At 37.5% G+C, this 25,121-nt stretch overlaps 1 protein-coding gene across 1 annotated transcript in view; it reads right to left on the bottom strand.

The window, feature by feature from the left end:
- Positions 1–25,121, bottom strand: part of DNAI4 (dynein axonemal intermediate chain 4) — a 100,273-nt gene that overhangs the window by 36,082 nt on the left and 39,070 nt on the right. Inside the window, 3 exon segments of the mRNA XM_061411667.1 lie at positions 3,960–4,154; positions 9,801–9,956; positions 22,507–22,646. Of these exon segments, the coding sequence (XP_061267651.1) occupies positions 3,960–4,154; positions 9,801–9,956; positions 22,507–22,646 (491 nt within the window).

The raw sequence follows: 25,121 nt of genomic DNA, 5'->3' as shown, positions 1-25,121 counted from the left end.
TTTGTGTGGAAATAAGTATTCAACTCCTTTGGGTTAATACCAAGGAGTTCAATTATGGACCATATGGTTACAATATGCTTAGTTTTGTAAGAAACTGCCAAACTGTCTTCCAAAGTGGTTGAACTATTGTGCCTTCCCACCAACATTGCATAAGAGTTCTTGTTGCTCCACATCTTAGCCAGCATTTGGTGGTATCATGGTTTGGATTTTAGCTATTCAATAGTTGTATGGTGGTATTTCATTGATGTTTTAATTTGAAATTCCTTAATGACATATAATGATGAACATCTTCTTAAACTTATTTGCCATCAGTATATCTCTTTGGTGAGGTGTCTATTAGGTCTTTTGTCTGCTTTTAAATTGTTATTTGTTTCCTTATTGTTGAGTTTTAAGAGATATTTGTATATTTTGGACGAGTTCTTTATCAGGTATGTCCTTTGCATATTTTTTTTCTAGTCAGGGACTTGACTTCTCATTCTCTTGACAATGTCTTTCACAGAGCAGATTTTTAATTTTAATAAAGTCCAACTTATCAATTATTTCTTTTAATAGATTGTGCCTTTGGTGTCAAATCTAAAAAATCATCACCATACCCAAGGCTATCCAGATATTTTCCTATGTTGTCTTCTAGAAGTTTTATAGTTTTGCATATTTCATTGAAGTTTTGACCCATTTTGAGTTAATTTTTGTGAAGGGTATAAGGTCTGTATCTAGATTATTTATTTTGCCTATAAATATCCTGATGTTCCAGTATCATTTGTTGAAAAGACTATCTTTTCTTTCCTCATTATATTGCCATTCCTGTTTGGTCAAAGATCAGTTCAGTTCAGTTCAGTTTAGTTGTTCAGTCGTGTCGGACTCTTTGTGACCCCATGAATAGCAGCACGCCAGGCCTCCCTGTCCATCACAAACTCCCGCAGTTCACTCAGACTCATGTCCATCGAGTCAGTGATGCCACCCAGCCATCTTATCCTCTGTCGTCCCCTTCTCCTCCTGCCCCCAATCCCTCCCAGCATCAGTCTTTTCCAATGAGTCAACTCTTCACATGAGGTGGCCAAAGTATTGGAGTTTCAGCTTTAGCATCAGTCCTTCCAGTGAACACCCAGGACTGATTTTCTTTAGGATGGACTGGTTGGATCTCCTTGCAGTCCAAGGGACTCTCAAGAGTCTTCTCCAACACCACAGTTCAAAAGCATAAATTCTTTGGTGCTCAGCTTTCTTCACAGTCCAAATCTCACATCCATACGTGACCACTGGAAAAACCATAGCCTTGACTAGACGGACCTTTGTTGGCAAAGTAATATCTCTGCTTTTCAATATGCTATGGTCAAAGATCAGTTGACTATAATTATGTGGATCTATTTCTGGGCTCTTTATTCTGTTCCATTGATCTATGTGTCTGTTCTTTCACCAATACCACAATAACAACTGTAACTTAACTAACTTTTGAAGTTGGATGATGTCAGTCCTCCAACTTTTTTCTTCTTCTTCAATATGGTCTTGGCTATTCTGAGTATGATAGCTTTTTAAAAGTTCTTATCTGTCGTTTACCATCTCAGTCACCTTTTTATCTGTTTCTATTGACTGTCTTTTTTAGCTTTAGCTAACATTTTCCTGCCTATTTACACAGCTAGCAAATTTTTATTGGGTGCTGTGCATTATAAATGTTACAGCACTGAATGTCTGCATTGTGTTTTCTTCGATACAATACTGTATTGAAGTTTGTTTTGCTGAGCGGTTAACTTACTTTCAGATTAGGTTGATTTTTAAAATTAGCTTTTAAAAATTAAAATTTTTAAATTAGCTAAAAAGTTTATTGGTGGGGAGGAGGGTCTAGACTAGTCTTCATTCTTAAGGTATGGCCATTCTGGATATTTACTGAATACCCTATTTCTATCCCTCTGGCCAGTCAGAAATCAAATGTGTCGAAAGACTAAATGATAGATTTATGGAGGTTTTTTTTTCTCTACATAATTTCCTAATATCTTATTATTCCAATTACAGTCATCTCAGCCTCTTTGATGGAGAAGGCAATGGCACCCCACTCCAGTACTCTTGCCTGGAAAATCCCATGGATGGAGGAGCCTGGTAGGCTGCAGTCCATGGGGTCGCGAAGACTCGGACACGACAGTGACTTCACTTTCACTTTTTACTTTCATGCAATGGAGAAGGAAATGGCAACCCACTCCAGTGTTCTTGCCTGGAGAATCCCAGGGACGGAGGAGTCTGGTGGGCTGCCATCTATGGGGTTGCACAGGGTCGGACATGACTGAAGCAACTTAGCAGCAGCAGCCTCTTTGAACTCTTATCTGGATGTCATCATATGAGCAAAACTGCAACACTACTATAGTTCATCAGCCTGTCCTCTCCTATTCTCTCATAATTATTTACATCCTAACTAAAAGCAGAACTACTATTTTTTCTTTTTTAAATGATCAGTGATATGTTCCTGGGCTGGAGGAAGCACAAGCTGGAATCAAGATTGCCGGGAGAAATATCAATAACCTCAGATATGCAGATGACACCACCCTTATGGCAGAAAGTGAAGAGGAACTAAAAGCCTCTTGATGAAAGTGAAAGTGGAGAATGAAAAAGTTGGCTTAAAGCTCAACATTCAGAAAATGAAGATCATGGCATCTGGTCCCATCACTTCATGGGAAATAGATGGGCAAACAGTGGAAACAGTGTCAGACTTTATTTTTGGGGGCTCCAAAATCACTGCAGATGGTGATGGCAGCCATGAAATTAAAAGACATTTACTCCTTGGAAGGAAAGTTATGACCAACCTAGATAGCATATTCAAAAGCAGAGACATTACTTTGCCAACAAAGGCCTGTCTAGTCAAGGCTATGGTTTTTCCTGTGGTCATGTATGGATGTGAGAGTTGGACTGTGAAGAAAGGTGAGCACTGAAGAATTGATGCTTTTGAAGTGTGGTGTTGGAGAAGACTCTTGAGAGTCCCTTGGACTGCAAGGAGGTCCAACCAGTTCATCCTAAAGGAGTTCAGTCCTGGGTGTTCATTGGAAGGACCCATGCTAAAGCTGAAACTCCAATACTTTGGCCACCTCATGTGAAGAGTTGACTCATTGGAAAAGACCCTGATGCTGGGAGGGATTGGGGCAGGAGGAGAAGGGGACGACAGAGGATGAGATGGTTGGATGGCATCACCAACTCGATGGACATGAGTTTGGGTTAACTCCGGGAGTTGATGATGGACAGGGAGGCCTGGTGTGCTGCGATTCATGGGGTCGCAAAGAGTCAGACATGACTGAGTGACTGAAGTGAACTGATGCAACTTTAGAAAGTTTCTATAACCTTCATTTCATTCATTCAAAAATTGAAAAGTTGAATTAAATAATCTCTCAAATCTTTAAAAATATTGTAGCCATAAGAACAGGAAGAATGCCTGTGTAATAAAATTAGGGAGAGGTAATAAAAGCTAGAACCTGGAAAGTATCAATGGCAATGGAAAGGGGTGTTTGACTATGAGAGAATAATTCAATATTGGAACAACAGAGAGGAAAGAACTTATGAGGTTTTGAATCTACGAGACTATCTCTTTCTTTGGGCTTCCAGGTCTGGACTCTCCTGCTATTCCCTTTTAGTGCTGGAAACTATATAAAAATGTCTTCTGATAAGTGATGTGTGTGTATGTGCTAAGTCGCTTCAGTCATATCTGATGCCTTGCAACCCCGTGGACTGCAACCCACCAGGCTCCTCTGTCCATGGGGTTCTCCAGGAAAGAATTACTGGAGTTGGCTGCCATTTTCTTCTCCCTGATAAGTGATAACTCAGTTTAAAGACTGCATCTAGAAATAATAATACCATTTTATTTTTTTAATTACTTGAGCTTGTCTAAAAGCGATTATATTTAAATATCTTTTTTAAAGTATACAATCTTTATTTCAAAACAACACTATTTTTTTAAAAGATGTTTTAGTATATAATGTGTTAAATACCTTTTAAAATAGGAAGCTGACGATAAGCTGCAAGTTTTGGCTGAAATATATTTTCCATTATAACTCGTTCCATAAAAAATAAGTCCTGCTGAAACTTATCAGATTTAAATACTGCATCTGAGTTGTCTTCTTCTTCATCACGAACTTTAGCCAGAATTACATTTTCAATATCCATTAGAGAACTACCTTCACTAACTGTAAAATACAAATATGATGCAATGGTAACATAATTCAAATATTATAATATTAGCTGGTTTGTACATTCTAAAGATTTATCAATGACATTTTGCCATCACTATTTGTATTCCTCCAGTATTCACAACAACTTTAATATTTACTTATTGAATGTCTTGTAGGAACCAAGCACATGCAAGATATACATATATTATCTCATTCTGGAATAAAAAAATGTGCTGCTTTCAGAAAATAAGCAATGATAACTCATAAGGTAATTTGTATCTCCATATATTTTTATTCAAATTGAAATTAAATCATTATCAGTCTTCATTACACCTTCAGATAAAGGTTTAATTTATTGCTTTATAGGAATACTACACTACTGTTGTTTATTAATGCTATAACAAATTACCAAAAATTTAGTGGACTAAATTTAAAGTTCTAGATTAAATTTAAAATTAAATTTAAAGTGGATACAAATTTAAAGTTCTCTAGGTTCGAGATCAACCCAGGTCTCACTTGGCCAAAACCAAAAGGTTATTAGGGTTATGTTCCTTTCTGAAGGCTCTAGAGAATTAATTTCCTTGCCAATTTCTAGAAGCAACCACCAACCCACCGTCCATCTTCAAAAGACAGCAACATTGCATCTCTCTGATGGTCCTGCCATTATATCTCTCTCTGACCAGAAATGGAAAAAATACTCCAAAGTACCCATTTGATAGGTTTGGGTCCACTCAGATAATCCAGGATAACCTCCCTCTTTTAGATCCTTAATGTAGTCACATTTGGATAGTCTCTTATCTCATGTAAGGTAACCTATTCATAAGTTCCTGAGATCGGGATGTGTATATATTTGAGGAATGATATTCTACTTATTACTTAGTTAAAACAGAATGAAGGGAAATCCTGCATCCATGAAGATGGAGTAAACACACTTTTCCCTATTCCTTTGCTAAATACAACTAAAAATCTTGGGACATTAATTTTTTTTTTTTTTAGAGGAAGCCTTTGAAAGCCTTTGTCAGAAGAAGGCAGAGGAAAAAGATTGCTCAGGACCCAGGGGATGACACAGTGGTGCGTTTCCTGGATTTCTTATTACTGCAGATACTCCAGACAAACCTCCTCTCTTTAGCCAAAACCCAGGAAAACAACAACCTTGCAAGAAAGAAAACTTAGGATATAACCATTTCTCTCCAGGAAAAACAGAAAAAATTCTAGCCCCACCCATTCCACAAATACCACTAGCCAAGCGGGAAGTCTAGACTTCCATTCTTGCCAATTCTAACAAGGCTTTCCAATCTCCCAGCCTTCCAGTGGGTGTGGTGTCAGAAAACGCTCAGTAAGGAGCTAGGACTTTCAATCCTACCCAAAAAAGAAAAAAATGACTGTGCTGCCCTTTGTGCAATGTCAGTTAAGATCTCTTGGGAAACATGGAATTCCACAGCTATTTGGCAGTAACAAGGTTCTTCCCAATAGTCAGAGTTGGATTGGTACAGTCAGAACTTACAGAACTGTCCCAAAGTAAAAAAGCCAAGTTCCAATCCATGGTGTCAGGAAGTGTTAATGAGGTGCTCCTATCCCTCCCAGCCATGTAGGTATCAATGGAAGTTAGAGCTCACTATCTACCTTACACAAGGTTAGAGCTCCCCATCTAACATTACAGAACAGAAATGAGATGATCCCCTCTCTCAGTGTAATTGAAGGGCAAGTGAAAAATATGGATTTCTACTCTAGTAATGGGTGCTTCCCAGGTGGTGCTAGTGGTAAAGAATCTGCCTGCCGATGTAGGAAATGTAAGAGACCCAGGTTCAATCCCTGGATCAGGAAGATCCCCTGGAGTAGGAAATGGCAACCTTCTCCAATATTCTTTTTTTTTTCCTCCAATATTCTTGCCTGGGAAATTCCATGGACAGAGGAGCCTGGTGGGCTACAGTCCATGGGATTGCAAAGAGTCAGAAACGACTAAGTGAAGGTGAGCATGTGCACACACACACACACACACACACACACACAAAATGGAGCAGTAAACCCCACTTTTACTTTCACCTGGTGGTAATGGAGCAGTGAATTTCCCTGTCAAAATAGTGTCAAACAAATCCTGCTAAAAATGAAGTTTAAACAAGATCCAGTTCTCAAAACATAATACCCCAAGTCTCTAAATTTCAACTGAACATCACTGATCAAAGAACCAAGAAAATCTCTACTTAAATGAAACAAAAAAACACACAAAATCAATAGAAACCAACACTAAGAGGACAGAGATGCTTAAATTATCTGACAACAGATAAAATATATCTAACATAAAAAATATCTGACAAAAAATTCAACAGATGGGCTCAACAGCAAAATGGAAGGGACAGAGAAGAGAATCAGTGAACTTGAAGAGAAAAATAGAAATTACCACATCTGAAAACCAGAAAGAAAATAATCTGCAATATATATATATATATATATATATATATATATATATATATATGAATAGAGGCCCAGAGACCTCTAACAAGATATATAATATTCACATCATTGGGGAGAGAAGAAAAGGATGAGACCAAAAAAGTACTTGAAGAAATAATAGCTGAAATCTTCCAAAATTTGGCAAAGAAAAACATACAGAATTAAGAAACAGTGGATTCCAAAAAAGATAAACCTAAAGAAATTCACACCAAGATACACCATACTCAAGCTTCTGAAAACTGAAAACAAAACAAAAATATACAAAGCACCAAGGAAAAAATACTGTCTTATATACAGAGGGAAATAAACTAAAAACCTTCTGCATAGCAAGGGAAACCATCAATAAAATGAAAAGACAACCTACTGAATGGGAGAAAATATTTGCAAACCATATATCTGATAAGGGGTTAACACCAAGAGCTCAAAGAACACAATAGCAAAAAAAAAAAAAAAGACAGAAGATAAGCTAAAGAGACATTTTTCCCAAACGGCACATGAGATGTTCAACACCACCAATTATCAGGGAAATGCTAGACATTAAGTTAAGTGGTCCTTTTCATCATAGGGGACTGGAATGCAAAAGTAGGAAGTCAAGAGATACCGGGATTCAGGCAAGCTTGGCCTTGCAGTACAAAATGAAGTAGGGCAGAGGCTAAACGAGTCTCACCAAGAGAATGCACTGGTCATAGCAAACACCATCTTCCAACAACACAAGAGAAGACTCTACACATGGACATCACCAGATGGTCAATAGTGAAATCAGATTGATTATACTTTTGCAGCCGAAGATGGAGAAGATCTATACAGTCAGCAAAAACAAGACTGGGAGCTGATTGTGGCTCAGATCACGAACTCCTTATTGCCAAATTCAGACTTTAATTGAATAAAGTAGGGAAAACCACTAGGCCATTCAGGTATGACCTAAATCAAATCCCTTGCATACAGTGGAAGTGACAAGTAGATTCAAGGGATTAGATCTGATAGAGTACCTAAAGAACTATAGACGGAGGTTCATGACATTGTACAGAAGGCAGGGATCAAGACCATCTCCGAGAAAAAGAAATGCAAAGAGGCAAAATGGTTATCTGAGGAAGCCTTACAAATAGCTGAAAAGAGAAGTGAAAAGAAAACGACAAAAGGAAAGATATACGAATCTGAATGCAGAGTTCCAAAGAATAGCAAGGAGAGATAAGGAAGCGTTCCTCAGTGATCAATGCAAAGAAATAGAGGAAAACAATTCCTTTGAGAAAATTAGATACCAGGGGAACATTTCATGCAAAGATGGGCACAATAAAGAACAGAATGGACCTAACAGAACCAGAAGATATTAAGAAGAGGTAGAAAGAATACACAGAACTATACAAAAAATATCTTAATGACCCACGAAGGTGTGATCACTCACCTAGAGCCAGACATCCTGGGATGTGAAGTCAAGTGGGCCTTAGGAAGCATCACTACGAACAAAGCTAGTGGAAGTTATGGAATTCCAGCTACTTCAAATCCTGAAAGATGATGCTGTGAAAGTATTGCACTCAATATGCCAGCAAATTAGGAAAACTCAGCAGTTGCCACAGACTGGAAAAGGTCAGTTTTCTTTCCAGTTCCAAAGAAGGGCAATGCCAAAGAATGTTCAAATTGCTGCACAATTGCACTCATGTCACACACTGGCAGGTAACGCTCAAAATTCTCCAAGCTAGGCTTCAACAGGACATGAACTGAGAACTCCCAGATGTTCAAGCTGGATTTAGAAAATGCAGGGGAAACCAGAGATTAAATTGCCAACATCCGTTGGATCATAGAAAAAGCAAGAGAATTCCAGAAAAAACATCTCCTTCTGTTTCACTGACTACATGAAAGTCTTTGAGTGTATGGCTCACAATAAAATATAGAAAATTCTTAGAGATGGGAATACCAGACCACTTTATCTGCCTCCTAAGAAATCTGTATGCAGGTCAAGAAGCAACAGTTAGAACCAGACATGGAACAATGGACTGGCTCTAAATTGGGAAAGGAGTTCATCAAGGATGTATATTGTCACTCTGCTTATATAACCTATATGCAGATAACATCATGTGAAATGCCAGGCTGGATAAAGCACAAGCAGAATCAAGATTGCCAGGAGAAACAGCAATAACCTCAGATATGCAGATGACGCCATTCTTATGGCAGAAAGTGAAGAGGAACTAAAGAGGCTCTTGATGAAGGTGAAAGAGAGAGGGAAAAAGCTGGCTTAAAATTCAACATTCAGAAAACTAAGATCATGGCATCCGGTCCCATCACTTCATGGCAAATAGATAGGGAAACAATGGAAACAGTGACAGGCTTTATTTTCTTGGGCTCCAAAATCACTGCAGATGGTGACTGCAGCGATGAAATTAAAAGACACTTGCTCCTTGGAAGAAAAACCATGACCAACCTAAACAGCACAGACATTACTTTGCCAACAAAGGTCCGTCTAGTCAAAGCTATAGTTTTTCCAGTAGTCATGTACAGATGTAAGAATTGAATCATAAAGAAGGCTGTACACAGTGAAGAATTGATGCTTTTGAAGTTTGGTGTTGGAGAAGACTCTTGAGAATCCCTTGGACAGCAAGGAAATCAAACCAGTCCATCCTAAAAGAAATCAACCCTGAATATTCACTGGAAGGACTGATGCTGGAACTGAAGCTCCAATACTCTGGCCACCTTATGAGAAGAGCCGACTCATTAGAAATAAGACCCTGATGCTGGGAAAGTGTGAAGGCAGGAGAAGGGGATGACAGAGGATGAGATGGTTGGATGGCATCACTGACTCAATGGACATGAGTTTGAGCAAGCCCGGGGAGTTGGTAAAGGACAGGGAAGCCTGGTGTGCTGTAGTCCATGGGGTTGCAAAGAGTTGGACACAACTGAGCAACTGAACAACAATGTTAAGTGAAATAAAACAGAGAGAGAAAGACAAATACTGTATGATTTCACTCATATGCAGAATATAAAAAATAAAAACAAAACTCATAAACAAATTAATGGCTATTAGAGGGGAAGGAGGTTGAGGGGTAAGTGAAATGGCTAGAGAGGGAAGTTTATAGAGTGACAGTAACTAGACTTATTGTGGTGATCACTTTGTAGTGTACACAAAGATCAAATTATTATGTTGCACGCTTGAAACTAATCTAATGTTTTAATTCAATTATCCCAATTTTTAAAAAACTGAAATAAATGAAATCTTACTTTTTTCTAAATTACTCCCTGCCACCGTTTGTTCCCAGTCTTTTGAAGGTACATTTGCTTTACTACTTGAGTCAATCATAGACCGTTTTGGTGGTAAAGATGAAAGTTCCATAGCATTGTAAGAATCATACAAATCCCAAGCCGTGGACATTATACCTAAATAAAGAAAAGGAAGGTAAACATTACTTTAAACCAAATTATAATATTTTAGCTTATATATAGCTAGCTAAAGCAAAATCTAAGGTCAGAATATCTATTGTTCAGGGAAAAAACTATTGTTTTACAGCAATGGCAAGAAATAGTTAATGATGCCCATGGATTGTAGCTTGCCAGGCTCCTCTGTCATGGCATTCTCCAGGTCAGAAAACTGGAGTGGGTAGCCAGTGATCTTCCCAACTCTGGGATCAAGCCCAGGTCTCCAGCATTGCAGGCAGATTCTGTACCATCTGAGCCACCATGCTAATGCTAAGTCACTTCAGTCGTGTCTGACTCTGTGCGACCCCATAGATGGCAGCCCACCAGGCTCCCTCGTCCCTGGGATTCTCCAGGCAAGAACACTGGAGTGGGTTGCCCTTTCCTTCTCCAATGCATGGAAGTGAAAAGTGAAAGTGAAGTCACTCAGTCGTGTCCAACTCTTAGCGACCCCATGGACTGCAGCCTACCAGGCTCCTCCATCCATGGAATTTTCCAGGCAAGAGTACTGAGCCACCAGGGAAGCCCCAATTTTAGTTTTGGTAACATCATTACATTTGTTCATTGGCTAAAATATAATTAACCTAAGAAACAGAAAACCTAGGAAATAGGTACTATGTACATGCCATAATTATGTACGTTAGAATAATAAATCAGGATTGTGACTTCCTAATTCTATACTATCATACACAATTGAAATCTTATTTTAGCTACTATCAGAAAAATGGTATTCCTAACTATACCTAAGTTTTGAATATTTCTGAGTGTAAGATTGTGTAAATAGTTTTTAAAAGTTTTAAAACATTGTTTCTATCTACTGGTTTAATTTAGGCTATAATAACAATTGGCCATATAACATTAATAGAAAAATAATTTTATTTTAGCTGAGTAAAAAGACGTGATTACTGTAAAAGAAAAGGTAAATAAGACTTACATTTCCATAACCTAGAAACAACTGGTAACATTTTCATGCATGTCCTTCCAGATTGACATAAATATATATGTGTTAGCACATGAATAAATACATATGCATTTTTTAATTAAAATGATCTCATATCACACATACTTCTTAAAAGAGTTTTTACTATACTATATAATATACATAGAAAACAAACTGTCTTTATGAAATGTACCAACTTTTAGAATTTAACTGTATTTTAAAAAGTTAGCCAGGAACACTAATACATTCATTGAATTATCCATTTATTTGAAATGCAACTTCTATAATAAAGTATTGCATGTGGACTGTTAGGTAGGAAACTTTTTGTCAGTTTTTCTAAATCTTTACAGAGGCAACTTCAGCTAAATTGACATTTCTGGCTTCTCTATGTCCTTTATTCATACATTACCAGGCAAAGAGAAATGACTAATCCTACAGGAAAGTTTAGGAGATGGAATTACAATTTGGCCACTTCTGGATTCTTTTGTTAAGTCTGCTCATTTGCAGAAAGCATGAATTCTCATCTGTTCTCACCCATGCACAGAAGGTCTGCGCTTTCTAGCTGTGCCAATTATTGTTGGTATTCTTCTGAAGGGAAGAAATAGCAAGTCCACTCAGCTGTGGATGAAAGGCTACATGTTTCAATTAGCTTCATCAGTGGCAAAGGCACTTTTTAAAATTTCCATCTCTTCTATTGATCCATAGTCTCAATATTTACTTGATCTTTGTCAAATTCTTTAGTATAAACTGTAGCATTGGTTTTAAAAATTCCAATTGGAGTATAGTTGATTTACAAGGTTGTGTTAGTTTCAGGTGTATAGCAAAGTGAATAGGTTATATACACACATATATCCATTCTCTTTTATATTCTTTCCCCTTTAGAATTCCCTGAGCTAAGAAAAAAGTACTAATATCATATGAGAAAGAGAGGATGTCCCTGCAGATTCCATGACCATTAAAAAGATAACAAAGGAACACCATGAACAAACTATCCCAATAGATTTGACAATCTTGATGAAACTGACCAATTCCTTGAAAGACACAGTCTGCCAAAACTCACACAAGAAAGAATAGACAATCTGTATAGCCCTATCTCGATTAAGGAAATGGAGTCATAATTAATAATCTTCCAAAACTAAAAGCACTGGGCTCAGATACAGGTATTGAATTCTACTAATAATTTAAGGAGAAAATTGCACCAATTCCCTGTAACATCTTTCAGAAGATAGAAATAGAGGGAATACTTAACTCATACTTTGAGGCCAGCATTACTCCAATACCAGAAACAGACCATAAGAAAGGAAGATGGCAGACCAATAACTTTCATGAACATAGATGCAAGAATCCTCTACAAAATGTTAGCAATCAAATCCAACAATATATAAAGAGAATTACACACCACAACTAAGTGGAGTTTCTCCCAGATATGCAAAACTAGTTCAACACTGGAAAACTGATTGATGTAATCCATAATATCAGGCCAAAGAAGAAAAATGACTTGGTCATATCAACAGATTCAGAAAAGGCACTTGGCAAAATCCAACACTCATTCATGATAAAAACTTGCAGTAAACTAGGAATAGAGGTGGAACTTCCTCAACTTGATAAAGAACACCTACAAAACCCAATGAGTTTCTTCTAGAAACTAGAAAATATTTCACTAAGATCAGGACAAGGCAAAGATGTCTCCTCTTACCACTCCTTTCAACATCATACTGGAAGTCCAAGCTAATGCAGTAAGATAAGAAAAAGTAAATGCTAATAAAAGAAGTACAGAATGGAAAGGAATAAATAAACTGTTTTTCAACTCAGATGACATAATCATCTATATAGAAAACCTGAAAGAATTAACAAAAAAACTACTGAACTACTAAGTGATTACAGCAAAGTTTCAGGGTACAAGGTTAACACTATGCAAAAATCAATCTCTTTGCTATATATTAACAAAGGAATTTGAAATTTGAAACAATATGATCTACATTAGCTATATATTAACAAAGGAATTTGAAATTTGAAACAATATGATCTACATTAGCACCCAAAAGCGAAGTAGGAATAAGTCTAACAAAATATGTACAAAACGTAAGGAAGACTACAAAACTCTGATGAACAAAATTAAAGAATGAAATAAATGGAGAGATATTCCATGTTTATTGATAGCATGACAACTCAGCATTGTCATGATGCCTGTCCTGTCCAAATTGATCTATAGATTCAATGCAATTTCAATCAAATCTAAGCAAGTTACTTTGTGCATATTAACAAACAGATTCTAGGGGAGACTCTCAAGATGGTGGAGGAGTAAGACGTGGAGATCATCTTCCTCCTCCCCACAAATACATCAAAAATACTTCTGCATGTGGAACAACTCCTACAGAACACCTACTAAATGCTGGCAGAAGACCTCATGCTTCCAGAAAGAAACCAACACAACATTGTAAAGCAGTTTTCCTCCAATTAAAAAAGAAGTGAATTGACAAAAAGGAACTGATTCTAAAGTTTACATAAAGGGACAAAAGACCCAGAAAAGCCAGCACAATATTGAAGACAAAGAACAAAATAGGAGCACTGACACTACTCAACCTGAAGACTTACTACACTGCTACAGTAATCAAGATAATGTGCACGGAACAGAATAGAGAGCTCAGAAAAACACTGACATTAACATAGTCAGCTAATCTCTGTCAAAGGAACAAAAATAGATGAAGCAAAGATAGGCTTTTCAACAAATGGTGCTGGAACAAACCGGACATCCAAGTGCAAAAAAAAAAAAAAATTAATCTAGATACAGATCTTACATCCTTCAGGAAAATTAACTAAAAACTTGTTTTAAACCTAAAAGTAAAAGGCAAAACTAGAAAACTCATAGAAGAAAATATAGGCAAAAATTTAGATGACCTTGAGTATGGCAATAACTTTTTAGAAACAACAGCAAAAGTACAATCTATTAAGTAATAATTGATAATCTGGGTTTCATTAAAATTAAAAATGTCTGCTCTGTAAAAGAAAATGTCAAGAGAATAGCAAGACAAGCCACACACTGGAAGAAAACATTTGCTAAAGATACAATTGAAAAAGGACTGTTGTCTAAAATATACAAATATCTTTTGATCCTTAACAATAAGAAAACAAACAACCAAAATTTAAAATGGGCCAAAGAACTTAACAGATATCTCATCCAAATAAAAAGGCATACAGGTGGCAAGTAAGTATAGGAAAATATACTCCTTATCATATGTCATCATGGGAAAATAAGTTAAAACAAAAAATGAGGGGAATTCCCTGTGGTCCAGTGGTTGGGACTTGGCACTTTCACTGTGGGGATCAGGGTTTGATTCCTAATTGGTGAACCAGAATTCCCCAAGCCATGCAGCATAGCCAACCCCCACCCAAACAAACAAAAATAAGTTACCACTGCACACTACTAGAATGGTCAAAATCTGGAATACTGACAACACGAAATGCTAGTGAGGATGTGAAACCACAGTAACTCTCCATCACTGCTGGTAATGGTACAATCACTTTAGAAGGCAGTGTGGCTATTAAAAATAAATAAATAAAAATACTGTTTCCATACAATCTAATAATCACACTCCTCAATATTTACCCAAAGGACTTAAAAACCTATATCTACACAAAAACTTGCACATAGATATTTATACCAGCCTTACTGATAAGTGCCAAAACTTGAAACAATCAAGATGCCTTTCAGTAGGCAAATGAATAAATTAACTGTTGGTACATCCAGATAAAGGATAATTAAGAATCTGGCTACCTATGGTTTTATAAGCCTTCTATGAGGGAGGATAGGATTTCAGGGACTCTGTGTATAGAATTCAGTATGCATTGGGGGTATTTGTTTGGGGTTTTTTTGTAGTTTTTTTGTTTGTTTGTTTTGCTTAAGTATCCATTGTATAGTCAGCTATGGTTTTTCCAGTAGTCATGTACAGATGTGAGAGTTGGGTCATAAAGAAGGCTGAGAGCCAAAGAATTGATGCTTTTGAACTGTGGAGCTGGAGAAGACTCTTGAGAGTCCCTTGGACTGCAAGGAGATCAAACCAGTTAATCCTAAAGGAAATCCACCTTGAATATTCATTGGCAGGACTGATGCTGAAGCTGAAGCTCCAATATTTTGGCCACCTGATACATAGAGCTGACTCACTGGAAAAGACTCTGATGCTGGGAAAGATTGAGGGCAGGAGAGAGGGGCGACAGAGGATGTTTTTTACAAAACATCACTGACTCAGTGGACATGAATTTGAGCAAACTCCAGCAGATAGTGAAGGACAGGGAAGCCTGGCATGGTGCTGTTCATGGGGTCACAAAGAATGACTCAGTGACTGAACAACAACAACCCATGTCTTGATCTGTGCCTGGTATTCTCCATCTAAAGAGCCTCTATTTTGTCCTCTCCAGAGTAGAAATTTTTGACATATTCCAGGGTAGAAGAGGGGTAGTTTCTCAGAGAAGGTACTTTATTCCTTTTGTGACTGAATTATATTCCATTATATGTATTTACGAGTCTTCCTGATAGCTCAGTTGGTGAAGAATCTGTCTGCAATGCAGGAGACCCCAGTTCGATTCCTGAGTCAGGAAGATCCACTGGAGAAGGGATAGGCTACCCACACCAGTATTCTTGGGCTTTCATTGTGGCTCAGGTGGTAAAGAATCCACCTGCAATGTAGGAGACCTGGGTTCAATCCCTGGGTTGGGAAGATCCCCTGGAGAAGGGAAAGGTTACCCACTCCAGTATTCTGGCTTGGAGAATTCCATGGACTGTGTAGTCCATGGGGTCACAAAGACTCAAACATGACTGAGAGACTTTCACTCACTTCACATATGTATTTACACACTTTGTCTGTTCATTCATTCACTGATTGACATTTCAGTTGTTTCTACTTTTTGACTGTGGTAAGTATTGCTTTCAAGAACTTGTGTGTACATGTATTTGAGTACCTAGTTTCAATTCTATGAGGTATATACCTAGGAGTGGAACTGCTGAGTCATAAGGAAAGTCTTTCTCATTATTTGAGGAATTACCAAACTATTTTCCAGAGCAGCTGAACCATTTTACATTCCCAGCAGCACTGTATGGGAGCTTCAATTTATCAACTTCTTTGTCAATGCTTGTCCTCTGGTTTGTTCTTTTTAATTATAGCCATTTAATGTGGGAGAAGCAGCAACTCATTGTGGTCTTTACTGTATTCTCTAATGACTAATGGTGTTTAACATATTTTCTTCTGCTTGTTGGTCATTTGTTTTCTTCCTTTGGAAAACAAGTTCAAGTTTTATGCCCACTGTTTTATTCTGTTGTCTTCTGGTTCTTGGATTATAAGTGTTTTGTGTATAGTCTGGATACTAGACCTTAAGAGAAATAGGATTTGCAAATATCTTATTCCATCATGTAAGTTGTCCTTTCACTTTTTTGATAGCTATTTGATGGACAAAGCTTTTAATTTTGATGCAGCTCAGTATTTTTTCTTTTGTTCACAATGATTCCAGTGTCATATCTAAGAATCTACTGTCAAGGCAAAGGCAAAAATATCTACCTCAAATTTTTTAAGAGTTTTATAATTTTGGCTCTTATCCCACGTCCAAGGGCAAAGGAGAAGCCCCAGCAAGACAGTAGGAGGGGTGAAATCACATATAGAATCAAACTATATACTTGCCAGAGACACTCAGAGGGCTCAAACAAACCTTGTATGCACCAGGACCCAGAGACCCCACAGAGACTGAGACAGAACTGTGTTTGAATGTCTCTTGCAGAGGTATGGGTCAGCAGTACATTGCTGCAGGGGTTATGGGTGCAGTAGACCTGGGTATGGCATAAGTCCTCTTGGAGGAAGTCGCCATTAACCCCACCATAGAGCTGCCAGAACTTACACAAGAATGGGGAAACAGACTCTTGGAGGGCACAAACAAAACCTTGTGTGCACCAGGACCCAGAAGAAGGGAGCAGTGACCCCACAAGAGACTGACCCAGAGTTGCTGATGAGTGTCCAGGAGTCTCCAGTGGAGGCACGGGTTGGTGGTGGCCTGCTGCAGGGTTGGGGGCACTGAGTGCAACAGTGCAAGCATGGGACCTTTCGAAGTAGGTCAAAATTATCTTTATCACCTCCACCATAGTTTGGCCTCAGGTCAAATAACAGGGAGGGAACACAGCCCCGCCTATCAACAGAAAATGGATTGAAGATTTACTGAGCATGGCCCCTCCCATCAGAACAAGACCCAGTTTCCCCCTCAGTCAGTCTTTCCCATCAGGAAGCTTCCATAAGTCTTTTACCCTTCTCCTATCACTTCATGGCAAATAGATGGTGAAACAGTGCAAACAGTGGCTGACTTTATTTTTTTGGGCTCCAAAATTACTGCAGATGGTGACTGCAGCCATGAAATTAAAAGACACTTACTTCTTGGAAGGCAAGTTATGACCAACCTAGACAGCATGTTAAAAAGCAGAGACATTACTTTGTCAGCAAAGGTCAGTCTATTCAAGGCTATGGTTTTTCCAGTAGTCATAGATATGAGAGTTGGATTATAAAGAAAGCTGAGCACAGAAGAATTGATACTTTTGAACTGTGGTGCTGGAGAAGACTCTTGAGAGAGTCCCTTGGACTGCAAGGAGATCCAACCAGTCCCTCCTAAAGGAGATCAGTCCTGGGTGTTCATTGGAAGGACTGATGTTGAAGCTGAGGCTCCAATACTTTGGCCACCTGATGCAAAGAGCTGACTCATTTGAAAAGACCCTGATGTTGGAAAAGATTTAAGGCAGGAGGAGAAGGGGACGACAGAGGTTGAGATGGTTAGATGGCATCACCGACTCAATGGACATGAGTTTGGGTAAACTCGAGGAGTGGGTGATGGACAGGGAGGCCTGGCGTGCTGTGTTTTATGGGGTTGCAAAGAGTCAGACACGACTGAGCGACTGAACTGACTGACTGATCAGAGGGCAGAAGAAATGAAAACCAGAATCACAGAAAACCAATCTGATCACATGGACCACAGCCTTGTCTAACTCAATGAAACTATGAGCCATGCCATGTAGGGCCACCCAAGATGGACAGGTCATGTTGGAGAGTTCTGACAAAACATGGTCCACTGGAGAAGGAAATGGCAAACCACTTCACTATTCTTGCCTTAAGAACCTCATGAACAGTATGAAAAAGCAAAAAGTTAGGACACTGAAAGATGAACTCCCCAGGTCAGGAGGTGCCCAATATGCTACTGGAGACCAGTGGAGAAATAACTCCAGAAAGAATGAAGAGACAGAGCCAAAGAAACACCCAGTTGTGGATGTGACTGGTGATGGAAGTAAAGCCCAAGGCTGTAAAGAGCAGTGTTGCATAGGAACCTGGAATGTTAGGTTCATGAATCAAGGCAAATTGGAAGTGGTCAATCAGGAGATGGCAAGAGTGAACATCAACATTTTAGGAATCAGCAAATGGACTTGAATGGGTGAATTTAACTCAGGTGACTGTTATTATCTACTACTATGGGCAAGAATCCCTTAGAAGAAATGGAGTAGCCATCATAGTTAACAAAAGAGTCCAAAATGCAGTACTTGGATGTAATCTCAAAAACAACAGAATGATCTCTGTTTGTTTCCAAGTCAAACCATTCACTATCACAGTAGTCTAAGACTATGCCCTACCAGTAATGCTGAAGAAGCTGACATTGAATGGTTCTATGAAGACCTACAAGACCTTCTAGAAATAACACCAAAAAAAGACGTCCTTTTCATTATATGGGATTGGAATGCAAAAATAGGAAGAGATAGCTGGAGTAACAAGCAAATTTGGCCTTGGAGTACAGAATGAAGAAGGGCAAAGGCTAATAGCATGTTGCCAAGAGAATGCACTGGTCATAGCAAACACCATCTTCCAACAACACAAGAGAAGACTACATGTGGACATCACCAGATGGTCAATAGTGAAATCAGACTGATTACATTCTTTGCAGCCAAAGATGGAGAAGCTCTATACAGTCAGCAAAAACAAGACCAGGAGCTGACTGTGGCTCACATCATGAACTCCTTATTGCCAAATTCAGTCTTAAATTGGATAAAATAGGGAAAAACACTAGACCACTATGATATGACCTAAATCAAATCCCTTACAGTTATACAGTGGAAGTGACAAATAGATTCAAGGGATTAGATCTGATAGTGTGCCTGAAGAACTATGGATGGAGGTTCATGACATTGTACAGGAAGCAGGGATCAAGACTATCCCCAAGAAAAAGAAATGCAAAAAGACAAAATGGTTTTCTCAGGAGACCTTACAAATAGCTGTGAAAATAAGAGAAGTGAAAGGCAAAGGAGAAAAGCAAAGATGTACTCATTTGAATGCAGAGTTTCAAAGAATAGCAAGGAGAGATAAGAAAGCCTTCCTCAGTGATTAATGCAAAGAAATGGAGGAAAACAGTAGAATGGGAAAGACTAGACATCTCTTCAGGAAAATTAGAGATACCAAAGGAAACATCATGAGAAACGCTGGACTGGAAGAAACACAAGCTGGAATCAAGATTGCCAGGAGAAATATCAATAACCTCAGATATGCAGATGACACCACCCTTATGGCAGAAAGTGAAGAGGAACTAAAAAGCCTCTTGATGAAAGTGAAAGTGGAGAGTGAAAAAGTTGGCTTAAAGCTCAACATTCAGAAAATGAAGATCATGGCATCCGGTCCCATCACTTCATGGGAAATAGATGGGCAAACAATGGAAACAGTGAGAGACTTTATTTTTGGGGGGCCCCCAAATGACTGCAGATGGTGACTGCACCATGAAATTAAAAGATACTTGCTCCTTGGAAGAAAAGTTATGACCAACCTAGACAGCATATTAAAAAGCAGAGACATTACTTTGCCAACAAAGGTCCGTCTAGTCAAGGCTATTGTTTTTCCAGTGGTCATGTATGGATGTGAGAGTTGGACTATAAAGAAAGCTGAGGGCTGAAGAATTGATGCTTTTGAACTGTGGTGTTGGAGAAGACTCTTGAGAGTCCCTTGGAGTGCAAGGAGATCCAACCAGTCCATCCTAAAGGAAATCAGTCCTGAATATTCATTGGAAAGACTGATGTTGAAGCTGAAACTCCAATACTTTGGCCACCTGATGGGAAGAACTGACTCATTGGAAAAGACCCTGATGCTGGGAAAGATTGAAGTCAGGAGGAGAAGGGGATGACAGAGGATGAGATAGTTGGATGGCATCACCAACTCGATGGACATGAGTTTGAGTAAGCTCAAGGAGTTAGTGATGGACAGGGACACCTGGTGTGCTGCAGTCCATGGGGTCACAAAGAGTCGGACACAACTGAGCGACTAAACTTAACAACACTTTTGAGTTAATTTTTCCATATAATATGAGGTCTGAATCCAACTTTATTCTTCACATGTGGCTATCTAGTTTCCCCAGCACCAGCTGACGGTCTTGGCACCTTCATCAAAAATCACTTAACTATATATCTGAGGGTTATTTCTGGGATCCCTATTCTATTCTTCTGGTTTATATATCTATCTATATGCTGGTACAACCTATTTTGATCATAACTTTATAGCAAGTTTTTAAACCAGGAAGTATGAGGTCTCTAACTCTGTTCTTTGTCAAGATTGTTTTTGCTACTTGGGGATCCCTTGATATTCTGCATAAATTTTAGGATGGTTTTTTTTTCCTGTTGTTGCAATGAAGTCTTTGGGGGTAATTCCCTGGCAGTCCTGTGGTTAAGACTCTGTGCTTCTACTATAGCGGGTGCAGGTTCATCCCTGATCAGGGAACTAAGATCCCATCTGGCTTACAGCATGACCAAGAAGCAAAAATAAAAAAAAAAAATTTCAAAGTCTTTGGCATTATTCTGGGTGGTATTCATATCTTAATAATCTTAAGTCAATTCATAAATACAGAATGTATTCCCATTTACTTAGGTATCCTTTACATTTTTCAGCAATGTTTTATAGTTATCAGTGTACAAGTTTTTCATCTCCTTAATTAAATTTATTCTGACATATTTTATTATTCTGACATATATTTATTTTTATTTTATTATTCTGACATATATTTATTATTTTGGATGCTATTAGAAACAAAATTACTTTCTTAATTTCCTTTTTGGATTGCTCATTGGTAGTATGTAGAAATACACATGAATTTTGTGTGTTAATTTTAAATCATGCAACTTTTCTTTTTATTGTAACTATATGTTTATTTAACATCCATGTTAATAAACATGCTAAATGTTTAAATAAACATTTTATTTAAATGGATATATAAACATTTTATTTAAACATTAAAAAATAAACATTTTATTTAAAATGTTTATATGTTAAATAAACCTGTTGTGGTACTCATTTCACAATACATGTAAATCAAACCATCATGCTGTACTTATACATTGATGCATATCAATTATTTCTCAATAAAACTGGAAAAAACAGTCTCTTGTTAGAAAACACATAGATGGATCATGGTTTTCTCTTACAGATTTTTTGATGTTTGCTGTCTTTTTTAAATCCATCCTGCCAACTTTTACTCTTTAATTGGAGTCTTTAATTCACTTATTTAAAGTAATAATTGTTTAGGAAGGACTTCTGATGCTTTTAATTTGTCTTCTTATGTCATACACTTTCTATAATGTTCAAATTTTCCATAACTGTCTTTTTTGTGTTTGATATTTTTTATAGTGTATCATTCTTATTCCTAGTTTTATTTTCTGCAATTTTTAAGTTATTTCTTGGTGATTGCCTTGGGGATTAAAATTAATTTCTTAAAATTTCAACAATCTACTTTAAAATAATACTACCTTACTTCCATTATATAAACTGCTTCTATACAGCTAAATCCCATCCACTTTAAATTGATGTCATAAATTATATCTTTCAACTTTGTATGCCCAGTAGCATAGATTTAGAATTATTATTTAATGCATTTATTCTAAATCACATTGCAAAAACACAGGAGTTACAAATCAAAATTATAATACTGGCTTTTGTGTTTACCTATGTCGCTAACTTTATCAGTGTTCTTTATTTCTTTCTATGTCTTTGAGTTACTTTCTAATAGTGATAAGCATAATATAGTCTTTCTGAATTAGGCAAGAAAAGACAAAAGCCTTGAGTCAATATTCCAGGAAGCTCCTAGACATGTTAAAACATACACGCCAAATTCTTTGAGAATAAGGTCTGCTCTGTTCCTTCTAGAACCAAGGGCCAGGGTCTCACACTAGGAAGGCAGGCTTCTGTCTTTAAGACCACCACTGTATCTGGGAGGGGAGTGGGACAAGAGAAAATAAAGATGCCATAAATCTGCCCTTAATATGTAAAGAGTACAAAGTTCCATGATATAGTTTGTATAAAAATCAAGATTGATAATTATGCTATTTCAATCTTCTGAATCTGTATTTATTACTTATTAACTAAATTGTCAAATTTTGAAAGTTGCAGATCACAGTACCCAGCTATTGTGATTTGGCCAAATCATTTCGTTTTGCCTTATATACTTCATTATAATAGTTGTTAATCAACAGACCCAATGGATGTATATTAAAATATAGTAATTTACCAAGCAGAATATAACATAAATTACCTTTGTCTTCTTTCAAGATTTTGTCACATTGAACGTCTTTATTTTTTGGTGCTCCATTAATAGTCTGCATCATCCTTTCTACGTATAAATCATTGCCCAATCTATTTCGACAAAGAGTCTCATAGTTCTTGTTTCTCTGGCTATAAAAAAATAATATATACTCAACTTACTGATAAAAATTAATTTTTACCACACATATCTTTTTATATTATACTTTTCTCAAAATTAATTATTTAATGTAGGTTGCATTAAAAAGTGATCAAAAAGTGAATCAAAAAGTGAACAATCAAAAATCTTAGGAAAACACTGCATTAAACTACCTCCAAAAGACTCTTTTACACTATACTCCCCAACATCCCTACAACTTTGAGTACCCACCAATAGTGCAATTGGCCTTGTACCATTTCCACATAGGTTTTATGAACTTTGATACAGACACTTGAAAAAACCACAAATTTCTCTCAAAGTACTACTTTTGTGTCATTCCATAATATGTATTGCATGTGTGTGTGTGTGTGTGTGTGTGCTCTGCTGCTGCTGCTGCTAAGTCGCTTCAGTCGTGTCGGACTCTGTGCAACTCCATAGACGGCAGCCCACCAGGCTCCCCCGTCCCTGGGATTCTCCAGGCAAGAACACTGGAGTGGGTTGCCATTTCCTTTTCCAATGTGTGAAAGTGAAATGTCAAAGTGAAGTCGCTCAGTCGTGTCAGACTCTTAGCAACCTCATGGACTGCAGCCTACCAGGCTCCTCTGTCCATGGGATTTTCCACGCAAGAGTACTGGAGTGGGGGTCCCGTTGCCTTCTCCGGTGTGGGTGCTCAGTCGTGCCCAACTCTTTGCGACCCCATGGACTGTTGCCTACCAAGCTCCTCTGTCCATGGGATTCTGCAGGCAAGAATACTGCAGTGGATTGCCATTTCTTTCTCTGGGGTTCTTCTTGACCCAGGGATCAAATCAGGGTCTCTTGCATCTCTTGCATTGGCAGGTGGATTCTTTATCACTAGCCTGGCCTGGGAAGCTCTGTACTATGCATTATTTTCATAATTATTTAGTTCTGAGTATGTCTTTGATTTCCATTATGATTTGGTTCATGAGGAATTTACAAAATGCACTTTTTAACTTTCAAAAGTGTATGTGAATATGTCTCTATGTCTTAGTTGAGATTTATGCTATTAATTTTTAACTTCACTCCACTGTGCTCAGAGTATTTGTCAGATATCAGTTCTTTGAAATTTTTGAAACCTTACTTCATGGCCTTGTACGTGGGTGAGTTGTATAATATTCCATGTGTGCTTGAAAAGAGTATGTGTCCTCTAATTGTTGAATTCAGAGTTCTATATATTACCATTAAACTATGGTTTGGGTTCAAATTTTCTATAACTAATTTTTTATCTGATTGACATCAGTAATTGAGAGGCATGTTTATATCTATTTTAATACTTACCAAGTTTCCAATTTTTGCCTCATATATTAAGAGGTTATTTTATTAGAAGTTTCATGTTTAGAATTATACCTCCCTTATCCTTATGAAGTGACTCTAATAATGCTATTGGTTTATTTCTCTGTAAATATGTTCTTTACTGTTTTCTTCTGCTTTTAAAATCTTTTAGGGATTATCTTAGTGGTTCAGTAGCTAAGAATCCACTTTCCAATGCATTGGACATTGTTCAGTCTCTGGTCAGGGAAATAAGATCCCACATGCTACAGGACAATGAAGCCAATAGAGCACTACTACAGCATCTGTATGCTGTAATTGGTGAAGCCTGCACAGTGCAACTACTGAGTCCATGTACTCTAGAGCTCCTGTGCCACAAGACAAGCCCACGTGCCACAACAAAGAGCCCAAGTGCTGCAGCAAAGACCCAAGGTAGCAAAAAAAAAAAATTCTTCTTTTAATATTTGGTATTTTGGAGTATAATGTACCCATTGGTGTGTGTGGATTTCTTTTTTTTTTTTTTATTCCTATTTCTGTGGAATGGTGTTTTTCAACAGTTTGGGGAAATCCTTACTGTCTTTGAATAGCAGCTCTCTTCCATTCTTTGCATTCTGCCCTTTTGGAAATGATTAGGTGTACGTTAGACCTTTAGCCTATTATCAATATCTGTTTAATTTCTCTCTGATGCTTTAGATATCATTTTTCTCTCCAAGATTTTGTATAACTTAGATCTAAGTTTTGATTTATTACATATCTATTCAATTATGTCTCGTTTAAATTTTAAATGCTTACTTTTTAATAACAAAGATTAAAGCTTTGTTTACTTTTTAATTTTAACAACTATATAAACTAAACTTTATTTTAAAATTCTTTTAAAATGTTTTTGCAATTATCAGTCATCATTTTGATAGTTTCTTAGGGTTAATGATGTTTTAACTCTATCTTATTTTTCTTCTAATATTTTTCGTTATTTTTGACTGTGCTAGGTCTTCATTGTTGTGTGTGGGCTTTCTCTAGCTGCAGCCCTAAGGTTCTTGGTTTAATATAAAAGCCTCTCTTTTGATTCTCTCAATTTGGGAGGGGGGTCCAAGACTTGCCGGTGGGCTCTAGATCCATGTGCTAATATTATCATTTTCCTCTAGCATCTCTCCCTGATTTTAAATCACTTATCTATCCCATTG

Source organism: Bos javanicus, chromosome 3 (assembly GCF_032452875.1).
Source record: "Bos javanicus breed banteng chromosome 3, ARS-OSU_banteng_1.0, whole genome shotgun sequence".
Lineage (NCBI taxonomy): Eukaryota > Metazoa > Chordata > Mammalia > Artiodactyla > Bovidae > Bos > Bos javanicus.
The sequence above is the reverse complement of the archived record's forward strand: the minus strand, read 5'-3'. Positions and strand labels throughout refer to the sequence as shown.